Source organism: Neomonachus schauinslandi, chromosome 4 (genome assembly GCF_002201575.2).
Source record: "Neomonachus schauinslandi chromosome 4, ASM220157v2, whole genome shotgun sequence".
In the NCBI taxonomy this organism is placed as follows: Eukaryota; Metazoa; Chordata; class Mammalia; order Carnivora; family Phocidae; genus Neomonachus; species Neomonachus schauinslandi.
In genome coordinates, this window is record NC_058406.1 from 69,752,061 (window position 1) to 69,774,925 (window position 22,865).

The 22,865-nt window shown below is 43.9% G+C and overlaps 1 protein-coding gene across 1 annotated transcript in view; it reads right to left on the reverse strand.

The window, feature by feature from the left end:
- Positions 1-1,932: 1,932 nt before the first annotated feature.
- The window catches only part of MCOLN2 (mucolipin TRP cation channel 2), a 52,850-nt gene continuing 31,917 nt past the window's right edge, over positions 1,933-22,865 (reverse strand). Inside the window, exons 8-14 of the mRNA XM_021690103.1 lie at positions 19,037-19,149; positions 17,707-17,856; positions 16,179-16,280; positions 15,958-16,080; positions 7,461-7,667; positions 5,120-5,241; positions 1,933-2,770 (exon numbers count right to left, since the gene is read on the reverse strand). Of these exons, the coding sequence (XP_021545778.1) occupies positions 2,734-2,770; positions 5,120-5,241; positions 7,461-7,667; positions 15,958-16,080; positions 16,179-16,280; positions 17,707-17,856; positions 19,037-19,149 (854 nt within the window). The 3' untranslated portion in view covers positions 1,933-2,733. The remainder of the gene's footprint in view (positions 2,771-5,119; positions 5,242-7,460; positions 7,668-15,957; positions 16,081-16,178; positions 16,281-17,706; positions 17,857-19,036; positions 19,150-22,865) is intronic.

Below are 22,865 nucleotides of genomic sequence, written 5' to 3' on the forward strand. Positions count from 1 at the left end.
GGGATCGAGCCCTGCATCGGGAACCCTGCTCAGCGGGAGGCCTGCTTCTCCTTCTCCCACTCCCCCTGCTTGTGTTCCCTCTCTCGCTGTGTCTCTCTCTGTCAAATAAATAAATAAAATCTTAAAAAAAAAAAAAAAAGAAAGAAAGAAAATCTTCTCGAAGATACAACATTCACCATGCACTCAGGAGTCATGCCCAGTTCAAGGCACTTCATGTTTGACTCATTTAATCCTCACGGTACCCATTGTACAGAAGAGGAAACTGAGGCCCTGTGGGATCTGTCCAAGGAGACTCAGTAGGAAGAAGGGATGCAGACTAAACATCTAATGTCTTCACTATTGCCTGGTCCCATGGAACCTACTTACAAACATGGCAGAAAAATCAAAAGGAAAGAATGGTTCAGGTTTCGATTTCAATGCTGGGTTTGTCTGAGTTCTCTGACTCACATGCGAGTCCCACAGTCCGTTGAGGTTTATCATCATCATTTAGAAGCAGAGAGTAATGTGCCCAGGGCCACAAAGCTCCAGGGGAGACTTGGACTTTCACTCGAGTCAGTCCAGATGGCTCCCACACCTGTGCCCTTTCCTCCTGCCCCAGGTCAACAAGCTCAAGGGGGTTGCGTCCAGCTGTGAGGGAGTCCCTGCAAGCCAACAATGTACATCGTCAAGAGATGGAGATCCCAGGATGAAACCAGCAGAACCAGACAGAACACGTCTCCCACCTTCCAGGGTGAACTCTCCAAGTGGAGGCCTAGGTGGGAGAAAAAATGGTTTGTCCCAGATGTGTCTATTAGCAGAGCTCTGTGAGCAACATTGTTCAATAAAATCCAAACAGATAATACCTTTGGTAAAATGATAATTGTTTAAAATTATTAAAAAGAGAGAAAACAAGGCTTCCATGGAGAGAGGGTCACCTTGAAAAAGATTTTTCTTCCTGAAAGGGTTTTGTTCGGCTGGAGGGAAAAGAAATAAAAGGAAACATGAAAGCCAATAAAAGAAAAACACACCATCATTCATCTTCTATTCAAATGGCAGTCATTGCTGCAGATTACAGAAAGGCTTTAATAGCACTTCTATTCAGAGACAAGCTAAATACTGGGGGTGCACTCAGAAGTGAGCGAGTGATCTAACTGCATACCTGATTCTGGAGTCTTGGGAATGAACCTAGAACCACCAGTTAAATGGTCATTAGTTTAAAAGTTGAAAGTAACCCTTGACATTTTTTGGTAAGAAGTTAACTAAAATGGGGTGCCCGGGTGGCTCAGTTATTTAAGCATCTGCCTTCGGCTCAGGTGGTGGTCTCGGGGTCCTAGGATCGAGCCCCAAGTTGGGCTCCCTGCTCAGTGTGGAGTCTGCTTCTTCTCCTCCCTCTGCCCCTACCCCACCCCGTTCATGCTCTCTCTCTCTCAAATAAATAAATCTTTTTTAAAAAAAAATTTAACTAAAATGATCATTTTGGCAAAGTATTCTGTGTGTAGACATGAGTCACTCACTTATTAATTTTAATGATATTAAGTGAATGATTTTCCTGGCCTAGATTTGGTGAAGGGGGGGCAAAGGGAGGGGTACGAGAAAGTAAATCTGATAGGAGCTTGGCCAGGAGGGGCAGGGAAAAAAGAGAGAGGCTTGGGATGAGGGTCCTGCTTAATTCAAATTCTGTTCTTCACTAATAAATTTAAAATAGTTGAGCCCTAAAAGATAGCACAAGTATGAGATAAACCGATGCATGAAGTGATCTTAATCTCAAGTCATTATCATAAATATTTATTGAATAACTTCTATATACTAACCCTTCCTTCACTGCCTTTAAGAAAGTGAGAAATCCTTTTTGGAGACCAGATAGTTAAAAGAGATGTGATCTGAATTTTGCACTAGGTAGATATTAAGAAATACCACATTAAAAAAAAAACAAAAAAAGCAATAGCTCCATTTGTTGTGATAAAATAAATTTATTTGGGAAAAAAATACCATCTTTCCTTGCTTGACAAGGGCAAATCACCACCATAGTAGAGTTCAACTGTTAAAATGAGTGAGCACTGTTACAGTTCACTTCCACATGTCATGTGTACAATCAACAATTAGCACAAGTGACAAGGTGTCCAAATGACTCTATTTCCAATTTATCCCACTGACAATGCCAACAGTTGCTTCCTATCATGCTGAAACACACACACACATACAAACAGGCCTAGAAATATCCACTACAAGAGGTCTTTTTGTTGATGAAGGTGTGTTCTTTAAAAGGCTTAATGGTTCTCCAACTTGGAATTTTTAATTTAGTATCACAACCAACTTCATTGCTGTGCACACCATGAATTAACAAATGTCTTCTAACCCAAGAATCACTTTTAAAACAAACACCTAGTGGATGATAAACACGCATCTTTCAATGCATGGCTTTAAGTGCCATTGTTTTTGCACACTCTGAAATGTGATATTTTTTTCCAGCCCCACACTGTGATGTCATAAATTAAAGTCCCGTGCAGAATGTCATTATCTCTGCTCTATTGCACTCATGCCCAGTAGTTGACTGTAGTCTATGCTTCATCCCATCCAAGTTTATAAAAGGAACTTTGGAACTTCAGTTGTGTTCAACCAGCTGACAGTCCTCTTTCCTGCTCCACCAGTAATAAGTCAGTATTTTTGGAAGTGCTGCTCCAAGCTGTTCGGGGTCCCTCTGCACTGTCACTGGGTAGAAAGGCCTGAAACTTGATTATCTTTAGCAGAAGGACTTTAGTTGACAAGTATCAAGTGGTCATCACTTCCCCTCCTGTATCAGAAAGGGGGAGGGAGAAAGAGAAAACAATGATTTCAAAATCTTGGGGCTGGAATAAGAATACTTAATGTTCTAGGCATGTATAGGTTCTAGACCTGCTGAATGCCACGTGTAAGAGGAAGAAAGGTTAAGAAGGACAGTGCACATTATTTTTGGTTTGAGCAGATGCCTTTGGCAATTCTGAAGAGCTGTCCCTGTCCTGGGACCCTGCATCTCCCTATATTGACAAAGCCTCACTCGATGGCTACAACAGATTTTCCCCTTCGCTGCAGTGGAGAAGGGGAAAGGTTAACTCTGCATCTGTCCAACTCAGTAGATTTTTCCAAAGAATCACATCACATTAGAACTGGAAGAGGTTTCAGAGGTCATGTTGCAGCCTGGTGGCACTGGAAAGACCAAGAGGTTAAGGAGAGGTCAGGGAACACACTCAGTAACCGGTAGGGTCCAAAACAGAAACCCAGGTGTTCTGATGATCAGGCTAGAGGCTCTGGCAATAATTTGAAGGAGAATCAGTCTGTGGTGGTTGCTGGACTGCTTGATTAAAAAAGAGTGACCTTCATCTTGCTCTGCAGGAGACAGAGCTGTGATAGTTGAGGCTGTTAGTCACGGGCACCAGCCAGGGGCCCCAGACACCAACATTTGTGCTGCCCTCCCTCCCCAGATTCCCTCAGTGAGGTCCTGCTCCAATATTTACTCTCCATTTATGGCCTTCCTCAATTAAACCATTCGTAGCTTGGTAGCCTTTAAACACATTCAGGTGTACTGAGGTTTTGATGGAGTCAAAGCCATCATTTATTCTCAATACAATCCATTTCCTGCATCAGTCCCATGATCTTCACTTACTCTTGGCAGGATCCATCCAAATCTGCCCGGGATCCAGGCCTTGATCTGATGATTCAACTCAAATTGGTCCAGCTGATTTCACCCATAACCATCTTTGGGAACAGACACTACTGTTTTTATTTTTGATATCCCTTTGTTCAAAACTTTCAACATTTTAGTTCTTCAGTTGACTTCCTTGATAGACTCCCTCATTCCATTTAATTCTTTCATTCATCATGACGAGCAGAGCTCCCCCTGAACCAGCATCTTCTCGACGGCCCCTAGCACACCATACAGTGGACAGTCTGCTGATACTGCTACTTCTTCTCAGCTCTCAGACCCAATCTGATCAAGAACTTTTCCCGTCCACCCCTTAAACCTTCTACTCGTTCCATATGGCTGCTCTAGAAAACATTTAACCGCCTCCTGTGGCTTTTTGTGATACACACCAAGTTCCCAAAACCAAACACCTAAGACTGATTGGTTACTTTCCAGAATTCACAATTATATCCTCTGATGAATATTTTTTCTTTACAGTTAAATACACATCAGAAAAAGCAACTTTGTGAGACTTTTCCTTATACAAGGTGCCTCTTAGGAAGCAGCTGCCTATTAGGAAAATTAATTTCTCCTTAACCCAGCTCCTATGTCAATAATTTAATGCTCTAAGAGGAAGAAATGTGATTTTTAGAAACTTCACTTTTCTCAGAAGACCTCATTTCATATTTACCAGACATTCTTTGGAAATGCTCAATCATATCATTTCAAAATCCCAAGATGTGGTATGAATTGATGAACAGAAAATACATCCTGTGGTTTTAAGTAGCAATTACGTTCTTCCATCTTCCTTCAGGAATTTGGTTTAGAGAATTCTTCTCGAAAAACATGGGTAGGGGATATTTTTAGTTAACACCCCACCTCTGACTTCACATGAAAACAAATAAGGGTACAATTAAGAAAAGTATCCTCATCTGACCTCCATTCTAGTCCCCAAAACACCATGTGGATGTGTTGCCGCTGAGGTGCAGACCATTTGCATAAGTGTCCGGCTGAACATGAGCAAAGTGCCGTTGGTCAAGGCAGAGCTTCTGATGTGTGTTCCCAGCCAAAGTTATGCACAGCCTCCTCTCAAGGAGGTTTCCTACTCTGCTCAAGAAAGGTTATTTGTACCAAATATTGCAGCAAGGGAAAAGGCCTTTGACATTCCCAGAGGTCCACCTCTAAAAATAAGTGTTTTGACCTCTTACTTGGCCACCTCAGAATTCACCTTCTTGACTTTAGGGACATAACTCATGTATTCCCAAGAGATTTCAACCATGTCATGTAGCTTTCTACCCTGTTTTAGAAGGAACAATTCATTTCTGAAGCCAGTTTCAGTGGGAGGAAAGAAAATGAAAGACAAATTATTTCCCACAACAAGTTGATTTCTGAGTGTAGAGTAAACCTTGGAAGAATTCTTTGTTAAGGCCACGGAGAAGCTCACCTTAGGAGCATGGAGACCTGCTTAAACACAGTACTGACCTCCTCAGGCAGCAGACGCACGACAAGAAGGCTGAGGACTCTTTCTGATACTTCTCTTTGCTACTACATTCCTTCAGGAATTCCTGAAGATCCGTTTCAGGAAACCCATTCTGTTGGTATTTCTGTAAAAAGTACACAATGTTGTTACCTTATTTATAGAACATGAGAAACTGCTCCCTTTGTCAACACATCACACCCACCTTTGCTAAAATAAAACTCTCCCACATTGCTAGGTCAGATGCAAAAACTGATATTAACAGTGATGCATCAATCTGTCAGTCCCAGAAAGCCAAGCCAGGGCCACCATGAGAACAAAAACAATCCAAAAATCCCAGAAAGAAAGCCATGGCTGGGCAGGGGAGGGGTGTATTAATAAGGGGAGTGAAGGAAATAGTCAAAAGTCTAAAATTTTTTTTTTTTTAAGATTTTATTTATTTGAGACAGAGAGAATGAGAGACAGAGAGCATGAGAGGGAGAAGCAGACTCCCTGCCGAGCAGGGAGCCCGATGCGGGACTCGATCCCGGGACTCCAGGATCATGACCTGAGCCGAAGGCAGTCGCTTAACCAACTGAGCCACCCAGGCGCCCCAAAAGTCTAAAATTTTAATCCTAATTATAAGACCAGATAAGGGGGCGCCTGGGTGGCTCAGTCGTTAAACGTCTGCCTTCGGCTCAGGTCATGATCCCAGTGTCCTGGGATCGAGCCCCGCATCGGGCTCCCTGCTCGGCGGGAAGCCTGCTTCTCCCTCTGCCACTCCCCCTGCTTGTGTTCCCTCTCTCGCTGTGTCTCTCTCTTCAAATAAATAAATAAAATCTTTAAAAAAAAAAATAATAAGACCAGATAAGATCTCCCCTTACCCTCACTGCCAATGTAGAGTCTACAGGGCAGTAAGCCCTATTTCCTCTACTTTTATAGAAGTTGGTCACTTAGTGGGGCAGAAGGCAGCAAGTTCTTCTCGATAGACACAAAGACCCTGAGACCCTGCTCACCCCATGTTTACTGAGGTCACCGAGGCTTGGCCCACTCCCAGGGCCACTGCCTCCTCAAAGAGAGGAACCCCCAGGGCAGGAGTGTGCGGCTCCTATCTCCATGCCCAGCCCTGCTACTAGAGCCAACCGCCCATCCCCACGTGAGCACTCATCTCCCCATGGCCAAACAAAGCACTCAGGAGCATTTCCAATGGATGGTAGTCTTCTTCTTCTTCTTTTTTTTTTTTTTTTAAGATTTTACTAATTGTCAGAGAGAGAGTAAGAGAGAACACAAGCAGGGGGAATGGCAGGCAGAGGGAGAGGGAGAAGCGGGCTCCCTGATGAGCAAGGAGCCCGATGTGGGGCTCAATCCCAGGACCCCGGGATCATGACCTGGGCCGAAGGCAGATGCTTAACCGTCTGAGCCACCCAGGTGCCCCTCAATGGATGGTCTTCTGAATTAGTCTGAGAAGGGCTTATGAAGAAGACAAAAGCCCAAGGCATTGACATAACACCTCTGGCTGTTCCGACACTGGCTCCGAAACAGGGTTTTCCATGCACGGCCACCTGCTGCAGAGATGCCACCACATGAGGCGGCACGGAGCTTCCATCAAGCTACCACACAGTTCAACAGCTCCAGCCTGAAAGGATCCAGGATCCATGGGGTGGCTGAGGGAGGCAGGAAGCGAGGCAGCCACCAAAATCTTAGCTTTCACCATTTCGAAGAAACCCGCACCACGCAAATGGCTGTCGTTGTGTACAGGTGTGCCCATGCCTGGTCAGGCTGTCAAGGTGGCAGAGACACCCCTTATCGCTGAAGCTTACTAGTCACAGCTTAAGTTCCAAGACGGGCAGTTACAGCTGCCACTGTGCAGACTGACTGACCATGCGCAGCCCATCCGGACCCACGTCCTTTCTCTCTTCCAACGCACTTCCAGACCAGTCCACCCCGGTCTGGATGACAGGGACAATGCCCTGAATGCATATTTAAAATTCACCACCGGGGCGCCTGGGTGGCTCAGTTTTGGGGCACCTGCCTTCAGCTCAGGTCATGATCCCAGGGTCCTGGGATCGAGCCCTGCATCGGGCTCTCTGCTCGGCGGCAAGCCTGCTTCTCCCTCTCCCACTCCCCCTGCTTGTGTTCCTGCTCTCGCTCGCTCTCTCTCTCTCTCTCTGTCAAATAAATAAATAACATCTTTAAAAAAAAAAAAAAGAAAATTCACCAGCAGCACCTACAAAGTTTCTTTTCTAAAAAAAAAAACCTTGAAATCAAAGTAAAATTGTACTACTTTAAGTAAAAAGGCATAGTATTTTCCTATGTTCCAATCCATACAGAATTGGTGGTCGCTCTTTGGCAGGAAATATGACTTACCTTAATGGTGTCATAGGAGTCTGTAATCAGGGCAATGAACAGGCTGAGGATCATATATATGAAAAGACTGATGAAGGAGTATAAGTACAGACGACTGAACAGCCACACCAAGACGCTCTTCTGCTGGATGTGAGCAAAGGTTGCAAACATGTCATCGCCATTGACTAGAGAAAACAGACACTCAGCAACTGTGTTCAGATCTTCAAACTGTAGGGGGGAAACCAAAATTAGTTTTTAAGAGGTGTGATCCAAAAAAGCAGAGAAGTATCTAGTTAACGTATTTTGTTGTTGTCGTCATCACTATTATTAAATAACAGTCATTTTATTTTTCTTAAAGATTTTATTTATTTGTTTGAGAGAGAGAGAGAGCATGAGCAGGTGGGGAGGGGCAGAGGGACAAGTAGACTCCCCTCCTGGTCAGTGAGCCCCATGCTCACCACCGGGGCGCCTGGCTGGCTCCGTTGGTTAAGCGTCTGCCTTTGGCTCAGGTCATGATCTCAGGGTCCTGGGATCGAGCCCCAGAGCCCCACATCAGGTTCCCTGCTCAGCAGGGAGTCTGCCTCTCCCTCTCCTTCTGTCTCCCCCCCACCACCCGTTCTCTCTCTCACTTTCTCTCAAATAAATAAATAAAATCTTAAAAAAAAAAAATAAAACATCTAGAATATATCACAATAAGAAAACATTATCCAAAACTCTCCTCGGGGCACCTGGGTGGCTCATTCTGTTAAGTGTCTGACTCTTGATTTTGGCTCAGGTCTTGATCGCTGGGTCCTGGCATCAAGCCCCTTGTCAGGCACTGTGCTCAGTGGGGAGCTTGCTCATCTCCCTCTCCCTCTGCCCCTCCCCCTGTGCACACTCTCTCTAATAAATAAATAAATCTTAAAAAAAAAAAAACACTCTCCTCCATGCTTACAAAGAAAATCTCTCGATATTTTCCTCAGTTTTTTTCCTTTACACTTTGTGTATATTTGTGGTCATATCATCTAACAATTTTGGATCCTGATTTTTTTTTTCTACTGAACATTGTCTTATGTTACTCACACTTAGAAAGCCTTTTTTTTTTTTTTTTAATTAACAGCTCATTCCTTGGATGTCAGATTTAACTATTTCCCTTTCGCTAGAATCCCAATAATGTTCGCAATAATAAAAGACAATGTAATAAACATTTCTCAGCACAGTGTTTTTCCTGTTACTGGGTCTAATCTGCCAGACCGCTTTCTGAAAGAACAGCAGCTGCTGTGTTCTACAACCAGCAGAGAGGGAAATGGCTGAGACATAGCCCAGGCTCAAGAAAGTGTTGCTACATGGAGGGTTTTACCTTAGCCTCTCCAACCGCACATTAAAAACTAAAGATTTCCAAGGCTGGGGAAGTGTCAAAAGATGAAGGATCATGGCTCGTACCTTCGAGGGGCTCCCGTGCTGACAGTGGACAGGCCATAACCTAGACACAGAACATCCTGTGGGAGGGCTAGGGTGTGCTGTGGAAGGAAAGTGGCCCAAAGACACAGATGTAGTGAAAAGAAGGGCCATATGCACCCCAATGCTCATAGCAGCAATGTCCGCAATAGCCAAACTGTGGAAAGAGCCGAGATGCCCTTCAACAGATGAATGGATAAAGAAGATGTGGTCCATATATACAATGGAACATTACTCAGCCATCAGAAAGGATGAATACCCAACTTCCGCACCAACATGGATGGGACTGGAGGAGATTATGCTAAGTGAAATAAGTCAAGCGGAGAAAGTCAATTATCATATGGTTTCACTATTTGTGGAACATACGGAATAGCATGGAGGACATTAGGAGAAGGAAGGGAAAAATGAAGGAAGGGAAAGCGGAGGGGGAGACAAACCATGAGAGACTATGGACTCTGAGAAACAAACTGAGGGTTTTAGAAGGGAGGGGGTGGGGGGATGTGTTAGCCTGGTGATGGGTATTAAAGAGGGCACGTACTGCATGGAGCACTGGGTGTTATACGCAAACAATGAATCATGGAACACTACATCAAAAACTAATGATGGGGCGCCTGGGTGGCTCAGTTGGTTAAGCGACTGCCTTCAGCTCAGGTCACGATCCCAGGGTCCTGGGATCGAGTCCCGCATCAGGTTCCCTGCTCTGCAGGGAGCCTGCTTCTCCCTCTCCCACTCCCCCTGCTTGTGTTCCCTCTCTCGCTGTGTCTCTCTCTGTCAAATAAATAAATAAAATCTTTAAAAAAAAAAACAAAAAAACCTAATGATGGATTGTATGGTGACTAACATAACATAATAAAATTAAATTAAAAAAGAAAAAGAAAAAAAAAAAAAGAACTGGGGCCCGAAGGCTGAGTGGTTCCCCAGTGAGAGGAGAAAGGGGGGGTTTACTCGGTGAACACAGGAGAAATAGGGCTCTCAGCCCGGGAAGCAGTGGCTGCAAAGGTGTGTCTATGCCATGCTGAAGGGGGCGCGTCTATGAGGTGCCGAAGGGCCCCTGTGGTCTTCTCCACACTTCAGACTAATACAGACCATCACTCGAAACCGGGAAAATGCTTTATGCTGCAGTGACAGGATCTGATCTGTGTCTTATGTTAAAGGGAACCATGGCACTCGGAAGATCTAGAATGAGCAAAGCCTAGGGGCAGGGAGGCCAGGGAGAAGGGAGTGCAGGAGGCTGGGGTTGCAAGGAATCCTGGAGAGACTGGGAGGAGGAGGAGGAAGTGGAGATGAACATAAGTCTGGGAAGGGACAGACACCTAGGGGACTCCGTTTTCGGTGAGGCAAGTCTGAGGTGCCAGGAGAAATGCTGCTGCGCGGCAGTTAGTGGGAGGTTCAGGAGCTGAGTGTGCGCAGTGGGGATCCCACTGGAACCCCACAGGCAGCCGTCCTGGCTTGAAGTGGTTGACAAACTATTGCCACGGCAACTAACAACAAACAGCAGGTGCTTAATAAAGGGACTTCTCCAGGGCCAGAGGGTTAAACATTAGTGGAATGTAAAATCTTCTATCTAAGGAACAATAATGACCTAAGAGGCAAAAGACAATGCAGTTTTCAAACACAGATGGGCCACATTAGTGTAGAGTTTTGAACCCAATTCTGTCCCGAGCACAAGGCGCACATGTCCACGGAGTCCATGTGGCTCTGGGGATAGCCCCATCCCTGATGAACGCCTATGGGGTGCCTCCACTCAGAGGTCGTGGTACTATTTCACATGTCACAAGGCAAAACCTCCCACCCCCTGACCCGGAAACTGGCCTTTCCCTCCAAATTCCCTATTGCTGTCAGTGACTTCAGTCTCCTATCAAAAAAAAACCCATTTACTCCGAAATAATCAAGTACTGTGCTCGCTTCGGCAGCACATATACCAAAATAATCAAGTACTTAAAACTATGTGTCGAATTGATTAGTCTTCCCCTGTCTTCAATCTTCTAAGGTCTGTCGGCTCCTAGGATGTTTTTCTGAACCGCTCCGATGTCAGCACTTACACCCAGATTATTATGGAAACCTCCAAGCGAGTCTTTACTCCAACCTCTTCATCCTGCAGTCCACACTTCAGGAAAATCTAAACCTCATAGAATATAGCCTTCAGGTCATTTCTCTTGCTTAAGGATGTACAAAGTTAGGATGCAAAGTGAACATCCCAACCAAGAAGGCTGGGATAAAGTTCCTCCTCACTTGGCTTCTTCCCCTCTCCTCATTGTCAGTATCAGCATCCTGGGCCTGTCTGCGCCCACACACCAGGCCCACTTCTTTCACTTTTCCTCATGGATGGGTTCTCTTCACCTGATGGGATGTCCTCCTCCCCCTCCTCTTCTCCCTCCCCGTCCCTGTGTCCCATTAAGCCAATGTTGAAGGGCTACTTCAACATCTACTTCAAGCCAGACTGCCCTGGCGGCTCTAGTCCCTTCCCTGTTCTCTGCATCAGTAAGAACCACCAAGGAAACCACTAGTTTGTCTTCTAGTTGGTATATATACTTCTCCATAACCCAACTAGATCACACACACCACGTCCTCCTTGCTCCATGACTGAATCCCCAGGGTAAAGCCTGTAACCAAGGGAGAGTACACAAATGTAGCCCAAACAGAGATCATGCCCATATGCCTTTAGCACATCAGCAACAACTCTGAAAAACTCTAAAGTTGGTCTCCACAGAGATCTGGAGGGAATATCCATTTGAGCAAATCCCTTAACAATATGCAGATTATTTAACAGTAAGACAGGCAGTTCTCAGAGTAAATATTTTCCATCCCTATCAGCCTTAAGACAATAAAATCAAAGCTGGTTTCTACGGACATGAATTAAAACTCTGCCAGCACCATTAATAATTCTTTTGGAATCTGGTCAAGTCCTTTCTTGAGTTTCAAGAACCCATAACAGTCTGTACTTCGGGTTCCAAAAGTGCAAATAGCTAGTTGGTAAGTACATATCAAATTCATTCCTTAGTCTCTTGTGCAGTTACTTAGGATCATCCTAGATGTAATACCTGCCTCAATGTTAATGTTATTCACAACCATTATACTTCCCTCTCCTCTATGCACATGAGATTTATTTTAACCCACCAGAAATTTAAAAGAGACCCAATAGAATAAGTGGTACACAGCCTGCCATTTTGTACCTCAAGAAGTGGCTGTGAACCACACAATCAGTTTTGGTGGCCAAAATCCATAGTAGAAGTGAACTTTAATAATACCCAAGGTAAGAGGAAGAAGATTCTCATGGGCTTCTGGTCTAAAAGGACTACATTTATAGGGAATTGCTATGGTTCTTATGAGGTTGTAAGCCCCTAAAAAGTGGGTGCTACTGTCTCTCTGTTTTTTGTTCATTAAAAAACTTGCTGAGCCTCTACCACGTTCTACACACCATACTGGACATGGGGAATGCAAAGAGCAAGGAGCCATAGTCACTGTCCTTGAAGAACTCAATCCAGAAGAACCCGACAAGATTTGGTGTACACTTAGTAAACATTAAATGGTTACTTCCATAAAGAGTCCCCCTAGGTTCTATGGGACCAGAGTGAGAATTCGAGTATTTGTTCCACAAACAATCACTTTGTGATTGAGCCACAAAGAACTTTCATTTGGATGAACACATAACCTACAGTGGCTTATTAGGGAGAATGACATAAAAATTTGCTTCAAGAGCTGGTACTGAGAACCTCATGCAACATTCAGGTGAAATATTTTAACTGGCTAACCATTGTTTTGAATAAGAAAGGAGCTTGGCTACAAAGAGAAATCCTAAAAGCATGAGGATGTCATGTGGGTTCTGCTGAACTTCTACCCAGGGCCATCAGCAAAGTCCAACGGTTTTTCAACGGCTTGGACTTCTCGTTTGTAAAATGAGGGCAAGGTAAGGTTGATTTATTCTTCACAGTGAAGAAGTCCTCTGGAAATGGAAGAGCCACATTAGAATAATGTTCTTCCAAATCTCATCTTCAATTATTAAACACCAATCTCTAGTCCTCTGTGCCCAGACATTTTGAAAGAGCGCTGCGCCAAAGTCCATTAGTGTTGGGATCAACGTTGGCAGGACACTGGTACCTTTACTCCCTTTCAGCTGAACCACTGAAATCCAATGTCTGACAGGAAAACAGGAAGCTGAAATATGGCAGTCCTGCTGCTGATCAAGTTGCAGTGTGAACCTAGTTTTCCCAATACCTCCTCTTGGAGTGTTTTGTTTGTTTAAAGGAAGAGTTCGCTTCCACACCCAAGGTTGCTGTACTTTAGAAATCCTAGAAAATGCTTGCCGTGGTGCCCAGCTTCTCAAGACTTCAGGTAATTCTAAAGATCTTCTGATGCAACAGATGCTGACAGAATCTAAAAATTCTGACGGTTTGGATTAATTTGCAGGGGAAGGGGTACAGGGGGCAGTCAACATTTTAAATGTCAGATTCAAAAAAGAAGAAGAAAAAGCAAAATACAGAAGAAAATCACAGAAGTCCAGAACCAAATTGAAGGTTTTCTCCCTCCATTGACTAATGCATCCACTGGACTATTAATTCGACTATGCATTTCCCCAATATATCAGTCTGGCTAAAGATGAAAGATAGATGCCATAAACATCTGCCATGCAACCCTAGAGACAGCCCTTATCCCTCTGGTCCTCTGGGGGAGAAATGGAAGGCTGGCATTTAGTGGGAGCTACAAGTCAAGAGGTGCAAGGTACAATATGATAGCCACTAGCTACATGTGACTACTGAGCACCTGATATATACCAGTTAGTCCAAACTGAGCTGCATTATCAGGATAAAATACCAGATTTCAAAGTACCAAAAAAAGGGGGGGGGGATGTGGACTATCTCAATGTTTTATATTGAGTACATGCTAAAGTAATATATTAATATTTTAGATATATTGGATTTAACAAATATATAATTTACATCTATATAAATTATATAATTTAAATCACTTCATCTGTTTCTTTTCTTAATGTGGCTACTAGAAAATGTGAAAGGACACATGGGGCTCTCATTTGTAGCTTTCATATTTTTACTGGACAGTGTTGTCCAGAGCATCCCAATCTCTCCTGGATTCTTAAAAGGACAGAACCCAACATATGAAAACACACTCAGACCCACAAAACAAATAACATCCTTTTCTTCAAGGTTGACACACTGAGGGAAATAAGACTGATTACACAGCTCTCCTCTCACAGTTGATCTACTCACTGAGGGAAATAAGACTGATTACACAGCTCTCCTCTCACAGTTGATCTATTCATAGATCAAACTAAATGCTCTTTTGTAATAATCTGTTTTAGATAATACCAAGAAAACCCCTGCAGGGTATTGGCCAAAGCATGTGTATTGGGGTCAGACAAACCTGGGTGTGAATCCTATCTCTGCGATTTTCTAGCTGTGTAACCTTGGGAAAACTATCTAACATATTAAGAGCCCTATTTTCTGTAAAAGAAATATAATATTTCCCCACAGGGTTGCTGGGAGGGTTGACATAGCAAGAGGTAGAGAGCTTGGGCACTATGTCTATTAGCAGATAATGCTTGAGAATGGTAGCTCTCTTAGTAAAATTCAAGCAACATTATCTGATCACCTTCCAGAATAATGATGGGGTAGGGGAGATGGAGGGCAAAGGAGATAGAAGCACTCATCCTGAGCCCTTGGAGCCAGTCAATTGAAGCAGAAAAGTCAGGCTCAGTATTTATTCCACACAGTGCAACACTGCCCTCTAGTGACAAAAATGTGGAGAAGCAGTCAGAGCAGGAGGCAAGCAAGGAAGAAAAATGGAAATTTTCCTGGGTACCAAGACAGTAAGTTCTCCAGATCAGAGAGATTATATCAAAGAACAATTTTTACTCATGAGTCAGCTTTAAAGCAGTGGCATGGAATTGGAAGAGCAATAATATTATCCAGATTTACTATTAACCCAGGGATTGTCACTTTGTTAATTATACAGTTGCTCAAATAGGAAAACAGTAGTTCTCTTTGGACATGTTAAATGTAACACTTACGGGGGAGAAAACCTGCCTGTGTGTCAAGTTACTAGGATTTATTTTAGTATGAGAACACAGAAAGGTGGAACCTTGTGGACTGCCCACTTTCTATGATTTGATCATGTTTTGTTTAATGCAACTATCAAGGTCAAAACTTAAGGCTAAGCTGTTCTACAAGCTTCAACACCATCCTTTGTATGTTCACCTCTTTTCTCTCTACAGAGAATCTAAGCCAAGATAACAGTCCCCTGGGCTGTAGAGATGAAATAAGAGAAGACAGCCATGCTTAGCATAGTACCTAACATACAAGCATCGAGTAATAGCTGTTATTATTGTTCATTGTGTTGTTTCTGTTATTCCAACTGCCAGAGGCCCATGGAAGAAAAACGATAAGATACAATAATTCCTTTCACCTTTTTTGGTTTGAAAACAAGGCCTACAGAATTTCATTTCCTGAGGCATCTATCAATCAAATTTATCGTTTTAAAACAAGAACATCTGAATGTAACTTTGACGTCCTTGAGATGCTGCTACTGACCAAAGCCCAGTGATAGTCTAGAATTCAGATACTGATCTTTAATAAGGCACTAAGATGACAGTGTAATCAAAACCACCTGCAAAGACAACATCTGTTATCATTGTAATCATAGACCTAAGATGGTCCTTCTGGGCGGTCTTTGTCCATCTTCATTCTCCTCAATTAATGTGGATGAAAACCCTAATACTTTTAGTGAGAAGGATATTGGAATAATTCTCATTTAATTTTCATTTTTAATATAGCGATCTCGTGTCCGAACAGTTCTCAGCTGGTGATCGGCTGGGTTAGTATGTGCCCCCTGAAGCCGGTCCCAGACAACTAGGAAATGTATCTTCTAGTTACAGTTCTATAGTTCTTGTTTCAATATCCTGAAGTCACTTCAATATCCTGAAAAGGCAAAGAAAACCAATGCAAAGATATGTCTTACTGACATCGATGGTACATGCTAGAGCAAAGTGGGAAGAGGGTAGTTTGGGGCCCCTCTTGGAAGGGCCCCAAGTGCCTAATGTGCAGAAGGAAGAATTAGTGCTACACACCTTGTCATGATATGGTCCTAAGACAATCCAGCCACAGAACATGTAGCCCAGATAGATCATACCAGCACAAGCACAGAAGCGAAGAACTTTGGGCAGTGAGGCTTGCATCGTTAAAATGAGCACCTGAAATAAAAATCAGCAGAATGAGAGAAATTAAAAAGTGGCTTACTAGGACCCATGGAGAAATGAGTCTCATGCCCTACCCAGTGCCACATCCTTACATTATATGCTTGGAAGTACCCCAGGTATCTGATGACGCCAACCCAGACAAAGAGCGTAGACGTTCCAAGCAAAATGCTGCACAGATCGTAATTTGTGAGATTCTAAGGAATGAAAAAACAGACGTGAGTAAAACATTCCACTCCACTCAGCTTATTGACCTCACTTTAAATTGCAAAGAAGGGACTTGCAAAAGAATGGACTGCCTGCCTTTCTCTAGGTGACACCAAGAACTGTAAACTGAAGAAGAAAATAGCCCAATTCCAAATGCATTTCTCATTTCCTCTTCATATTTGAATTGGTTGAACTGAATTTCTGTTCAAACAATATCCTGGAAGAGAAATTGCCTTGACTACTGACCTAGGCATTAAAGAATATAAAGTAATGGTGCTTGGTAAATACCAAACAATACCACTCAGCTATTTTTGAAAGAAAGCTCCAACGTGATTTGCTCACCCAGTCCCCGCCCTTGAGGCCTTCCAGTTCTCACTGAGGAGACACACACACACGCAGCTCTAACTTAGTATGCTAAGTTCAACAAGAGCCACGACACCTGGCTTGTCACATAGGGCTTTCCACGGTGTGACTCCAGAATGGAGCTGGGCCCGGAGGACAGGGTGGGAGGGGGCACTGCCGGTCGACGGACAAAGGCTGAACAAAGGCCCAAGGCCAAGGGCAGGCAAGGTGTCCTAGAGAGGAGTCCTGATGGGTTCGGGAGAGCTAGGGCAGGGAGGGAAGCAGAGCAAGAGGATGAGAGCCCCAGAGGCCACAGTGAAGGGAAGCCACTTCATCCCAATGGGGGCCCCGTGAGGCAGAGAGCGTTTTGATACTTCGAGAAAAATGAGTCCGACAGATGGATCTGAGGCATATAAGGTGGAAGGCAGGAAAGCCAATGGGGAGACTGTTATAGCATCCAGGCCAGAGAGCAAGATAGCCTGAAGGGAGGCAGAGTAGTCAGTGTAGAGAGGAGGGAGGCATGGTATGCGGCCAGGAGGCAAAGGTGGTGAGACCTGCTGGCTGACAGCACAGAGGGGAAAACAGCCGGATGAAGGAGGAGGCAAGATGTAGTCATGAGATTAAATCAACAAATAACAACAAGAGAGCATCAGGTGCTTGGAGGTCACTCAATACTCCTGCCCTCACTCCCCTCCGAGATTCTAAGGAAGTGACTGGAGGGTCACTACTGGTTCTTGATATAATTGGTTCTTGGGTCAGCTTCTTCTTCTGCAACTTAAAAAAAAAAATGAAGCCCACCCAAACAGCCAATCTTCTCAAACTTCAGTTCCTATTCTGGAGATGCTGTTGAGTCTCCTGGGGGATACTCATAGGAATATCATCTGCCACAGAACAATGGCTTTCTTATGTTCCCTTGATGAGGAATGAAGTCAGAGGAAGCTTCAGTTATATGGATGTGAGAAAAGAGAAAACATGAGACTCAAGATAGTCTCCATAAGGATTTTATATCTCAAAGTGCCTGGGGTCACCCAGAAGAATGGGAAGAACAGAAGATTAAAATGAGTTGTCCCTCACCTTTGCTTTAATTTCCATTTTTAATATGGATCCAATTATTGTCATTAGGTCGCTGATAATCACCAGGACATACCATCCATTGATGAACTCCCACTGGTCGGCGTTACACACATGTCGCTTGTACTTCTCAAGGAAGAAATTTAGAAATCTCTGTGGCAAACATTTTAAAAAGCATTTCTTACAAACCACACAGCCCTCTGGAAGGAGAAGACAAGTGCAAAACAGTGCTCTTGCCTGTAAAGTGAAATGGCATTACCTTTCCCAACTGGATAGATCCACTCCAAGGATGGCGATTATGGCCCCCACTTTCTCCCATAATCTACTGCAGCTATAAGTTAAGCCATTCCAGCACCTGCTGAGTTAACTCACACATCAAAGGCTTATGTTCTAACACCAAGAAACTCTTGTCATAATAGCTAACACGCAGTACATTCCCAATATTTTACCTATCATCAACTCATTCAATCCGATAACCCCATGAATCAGGCCTTTCTCCAGAAAAGGGAACTGAGAAACAGAGCCTAGGCCATGATTTGGGTCCCGGCAGCCTGGCTCCGAATGTGTGCTCCCAGTGGTGGCTCCTAATTCTGGCAGACCCAAGACCCTGACCTTGGATTCAGAATATCAAGAGGCTTGGGGGACAGGTAAGAGAAGTGGATATTTACAAAATAAGTCAACAAAGGTCAAGAATAAGAAAACTAGAATGTAGACCATTTTCTTGCCCCACAAATGATATCCACAACGGATGACTTCCTATTTCCCCTGACCCCAGTCTGCATTTACTCACATGCTACAAACCAGAATAAGATTTGTGGGAAGCTGAAGTATGTATTCACAAGAACTCTGAGGGTAAAAAGGTAAAATGAAACTCAAGAGAGAATTTTTAAACTATTTTTAAAAATAGAATAAAGTATTTGATGCTGCATTATAACCCATTTACGACTCCCTGTCAAAATGAACTCTGATTTGAAGACAAAAGATGTAACCCACACATGCTATTACTCTGTTCTTAAGATCACTCCTGAATTTAAAAGGGTCTCCTTTATTCTGGAAACACTCAAAAGCTAGAGAGTTCACCACTGTGCACTTCTGCCTAGTAGCTCAGTTTCAAGCAGGATAATTATCTGATCCCACCTGACACGCCAGGAGCCTTTACTCACCCTCTACACCTCAGGTTGATTAATGCCTTGTAGGGAGACAATCATTCAAAGGAATCTAATCTAGTCGAGAGCTCCAGAAAGGGCAGGATGACCCAACATCAAGGGTCCACTGTCTGGACAAAGAGGGCAGAGGCCAAGAAGGGAGGGAGAATATTTGAACACACACTTACCTTGCGTAACCTGAGAGCTAGAACAATGGATCTTGTGCACAGAATAAGAGATGCCAAGCAAATCACAATGACAAACGCATCAAACACCAGGACATACTGAGTATTTTTCTGAACTGAGGAACAAAAACAGAATTCAAATGTTAAATTCATATTACTTGGGAATAATTTCCAAGCAAAATGGTAGTCTGAGAAGAAGTTCTATTGATAAATGCTTAAACATCAGAAACAAATCACACTGCATTCATTCAGAAGTCTTTAAATAGGGTAAAACATTCTCTGATGTTATGAGTTGTACATTTAAAAACATAAACTCTCTGCTAAATGTACTAAAAATATTTTCTATTGAATAGAACTCAACAAAAGGTGGTCCATATGGGCTCTATTCAAGAGGCAAAACTGACAAAGTCTTGAGTTCTTTTTCATAAAAACACAAACACCAAGTTCTCCATTAATAAAGGAAAAATTTAAAATGCCACTCCAGGGGTGCCTGGGTGGCTCAGTCGTTAAGTGACTGCCTTCGGCTTGGGTCATGGTCCCGGGGGTCCTGGGATCAAATCCCACATCGGGCTTCCCTTGCTCAGGGGGGAGCCTGCTTCTCCCTCTCCCTCTGCCTGCCGCTCCCCCTGCTTGTGCTCGCTCTTTGTCAAATAAATAAATAAAATCATAAAAAAAATAAAAAATAAAACACCACTCCTCAGAATCCCCACTTCTGCTTCTCAACCTTACTGTGTACTTGACCAGCAAATAGTGCCAATCCAATTAGCTGCTTCTGCACATGGAGCAAAGAGCCTCTTGGAATGGAAGCAAGAACAGTAGTAATCAAATTTTTGTGGTGGAATACACAGTAGCATGGGGGAATGTACTGAAGGAAGATGCACCTGGAACCCCAGCGCCTCTGAGACCTGATGGTAGCATTCCCAACGCCTGGCCCCCTGCCCATTCCTGCAGCTTCATCACCTGCCACTCCTCTCTCCCCACCTTCTCTGCCTTTAGGTCACACTGTTCCTCCTCCATCCCTGCTCCTACCAGGCTTGCTTGCTCTCTTGCCTCAAGGACTTTGCAAGTGCTGATCCCTCTGCCTGGAGCAGGGGGCCCTTCTTACCCTGCAAGTTAGATTCTTCTTTTGCAGCCTTGGGTTTCAGATGAAATATTTTCCTCCTCTGAAGAGAATTCCCTAAATTCCCATCTGTATCAGCCCCCTCTTATACTCTTTCATAGCACCCTCCACAAGTATACACACCCAACGCTCTGTTTATCCCTCTCTGTTTGATGGCCGGCCACCGCCCCTGTGATCGTGTCTTCTAAGATGGCACAGCAAGGGGCACAGAGACAGGGCAGAACAAGAAAGACACAGTCTCAGGAGCCTAAGGAGCTGGGTCTAAATCTCAGTTCTGCACTCAGGAGCTGTGGAGCCTTGGGGAAGTTGCCTCAGATTCCTCATCCAAAAAAAAAAAAAAAAAGGTGGGGGAAAAAAAACCCTTCATCATAGGGCTGTTGTGAGGATGAAACAAGTTCATATATGAAAGCCCCTGGAACAGCATCTCCAGTGCCTCCTACTGGGTATCACGTGAGGTCTATCTTCCCCACGAAAGGCCTGACCCTAGGAAGCAGGGACTGTATGTGTTTGCTCAACACGACAGTGTCTGTGCTTTCCTAATGCTTCAGTGTGCTTACAGAGGCATGCAGAGCCTTCAGAATATGAGAAGGCCCCTGAATAACCCAAAAGTTAGAACCCGTGAAGGTCCAGCCAAGAACGACTCTTGGTTTTCTATCTTGGGTGAACTGAGCTCAGTCTGGACATTCATGACAAGAGAGGGCGACTCAGTGGCAGTTAAAGCCATGGGTGCGGACACGGCCACTGAGAGAGACCACAGAGGGAAACAAGGGCTAGGAAGGGCCCGTAGGAGGGATTATAAAGTGGAGCACTCCACAGCGATACCTCTGCCAAAAAGGCCTTTAACAAAAAGACCACGTGTCCATGGACTCAGTAACGTAAGGGCGTGAGCAACAGTGGCCGGTCGGTCTGAGGGCGAAATAGCTCATCCTGTGGGTTACGAGCATAGCCAGCTAGTAGATGTAATTCCCTGAGCCAATTATTTAGTCTTGCGAAGCTTTAGATGCCTCCACTACAAAATAGGGGCAGCAACTGTGCCTATTCATGGGCTGTCGGGAAATCTGGTGAAATAATCCATGTCAAATGCTTGTTAGAACAGCGCCTAGCACCTAGCATTTACACTTACTTATAGCCATTTTGCAATTATGAAGTTTAAGTTATCTTGAGATATCATCTGATGGGTAGGTAAGAAAACAACTTAACCAGAACCCAAGACTGACATTCTTTCTTTCTTTCTTCCTTCCTTCCTTTCTTTCTATCTATCTATCTACCTATCGGAGCCATGGAATGGGACAGAGGGAATAGGTACAGTTCTTGGGAAGATGAAACTGAAAACCTTATGAAATGCAAGGACAGCATCTAGTGCTTTCCTTTCTGACATACAAACAGAACAAAACCTCTATGATTACTTGTATTGGGTCTTATTTACAAATGGGGAAATAGAGGCCCATATCTAAAAGGATAAACCATCCCTCCTAACAGAGAAACCAGTATAATATTCTGGTGGTGGTGTTGTTGTCGTCATATTAGCTTCAGACACCTTTTTATTATTTTTTTTCTTTTAATTCTAGTTAACATACCGTGTAATATTAGTTTCAGGTGTATGATACAGTGATTCAACACTTCTATACAACACCCAGTGCTCCTCACGACAAGTGCACTCCATAATCCCCATCACCTATAGTTAAGAGTCTGTTTCTTGGAGTGCCTGGGTGGCACAGTCGGTTAAATGTCTGACTCTTGGTTTGTCCGAATTTTGATTTCAACTCAGGTCATGATCTCAGGGTCTTGAGATCGAGCCCTGTGTTGGGCTCCACGCTCAGTGTGGAGTCTGCTTAGGACTCTCTCTCCTTCCTCTGCCCCCTCCCCCCCACACTCTCTCTCAAATAAGTAAATCTTAAAAAAAAAAAAGAGCCCATTTCCTGGTTTGTCTCTCTCTCTCTCATATTCTGTTTTAATTTGATCTATTGAGAAGACTAGCTGGTGTGCTACAAAAAGTAGTTTATGAATGTTGCAATTGCTTTCTTACTCCACTGAATCTATATTACCTCCAGGGGAACAGTTCTTAAACTTTGGTTATAAAATACTAATCCAGAGAGATCCCTGTCAACATGGTTAGGGAAGTCCTACATATCATCCCTCCTCCCAGAGGTCCTGAGGAGTCTCACATGCACTGTTACTGCCCATCAGAGGGACTCTAACCCAGGGCTTCCCCTGCTTGCTAAACCCCCTTTCCCTGTGACACTTGGGAAATCACCCATCAGTGGGGGATCTTGCCCACCAGTCCCTACCGCCTTCAGCCCCTCATGTCCAACTTGCTATGTTTATAAAATCCAGTTAAAGTGAAGATTAGTGGCAAACTTGGGGAATACGTATGAGAAGTCATAAAAGGCAACATGAGGTTTGTATGTGAAAATGGACAATCCCTCATCATTCTTCCTGAGATAACATAGGTAATGACAAGAGGAAGAGAAAAACCTCAGGGTAAGAGTATGGACTTGAAAGAGCCTCAGAACTTTCTGGAAATAGCACAAAGACCCCACCAGAGGTCACCCTTGCCTTTTTTCCGCTTCCCTCAAAGCCAGAGCAATCAATCAACCAGACAGCTTCCATAGACAGAAAAAAAAAAAAAAAAAAAGATCCACTTCCCAAGCTGGTGTCCAAACTTCAGCTTTTTAAGGTTTTCACGTCACATCATTTAAAATTCATATTCTC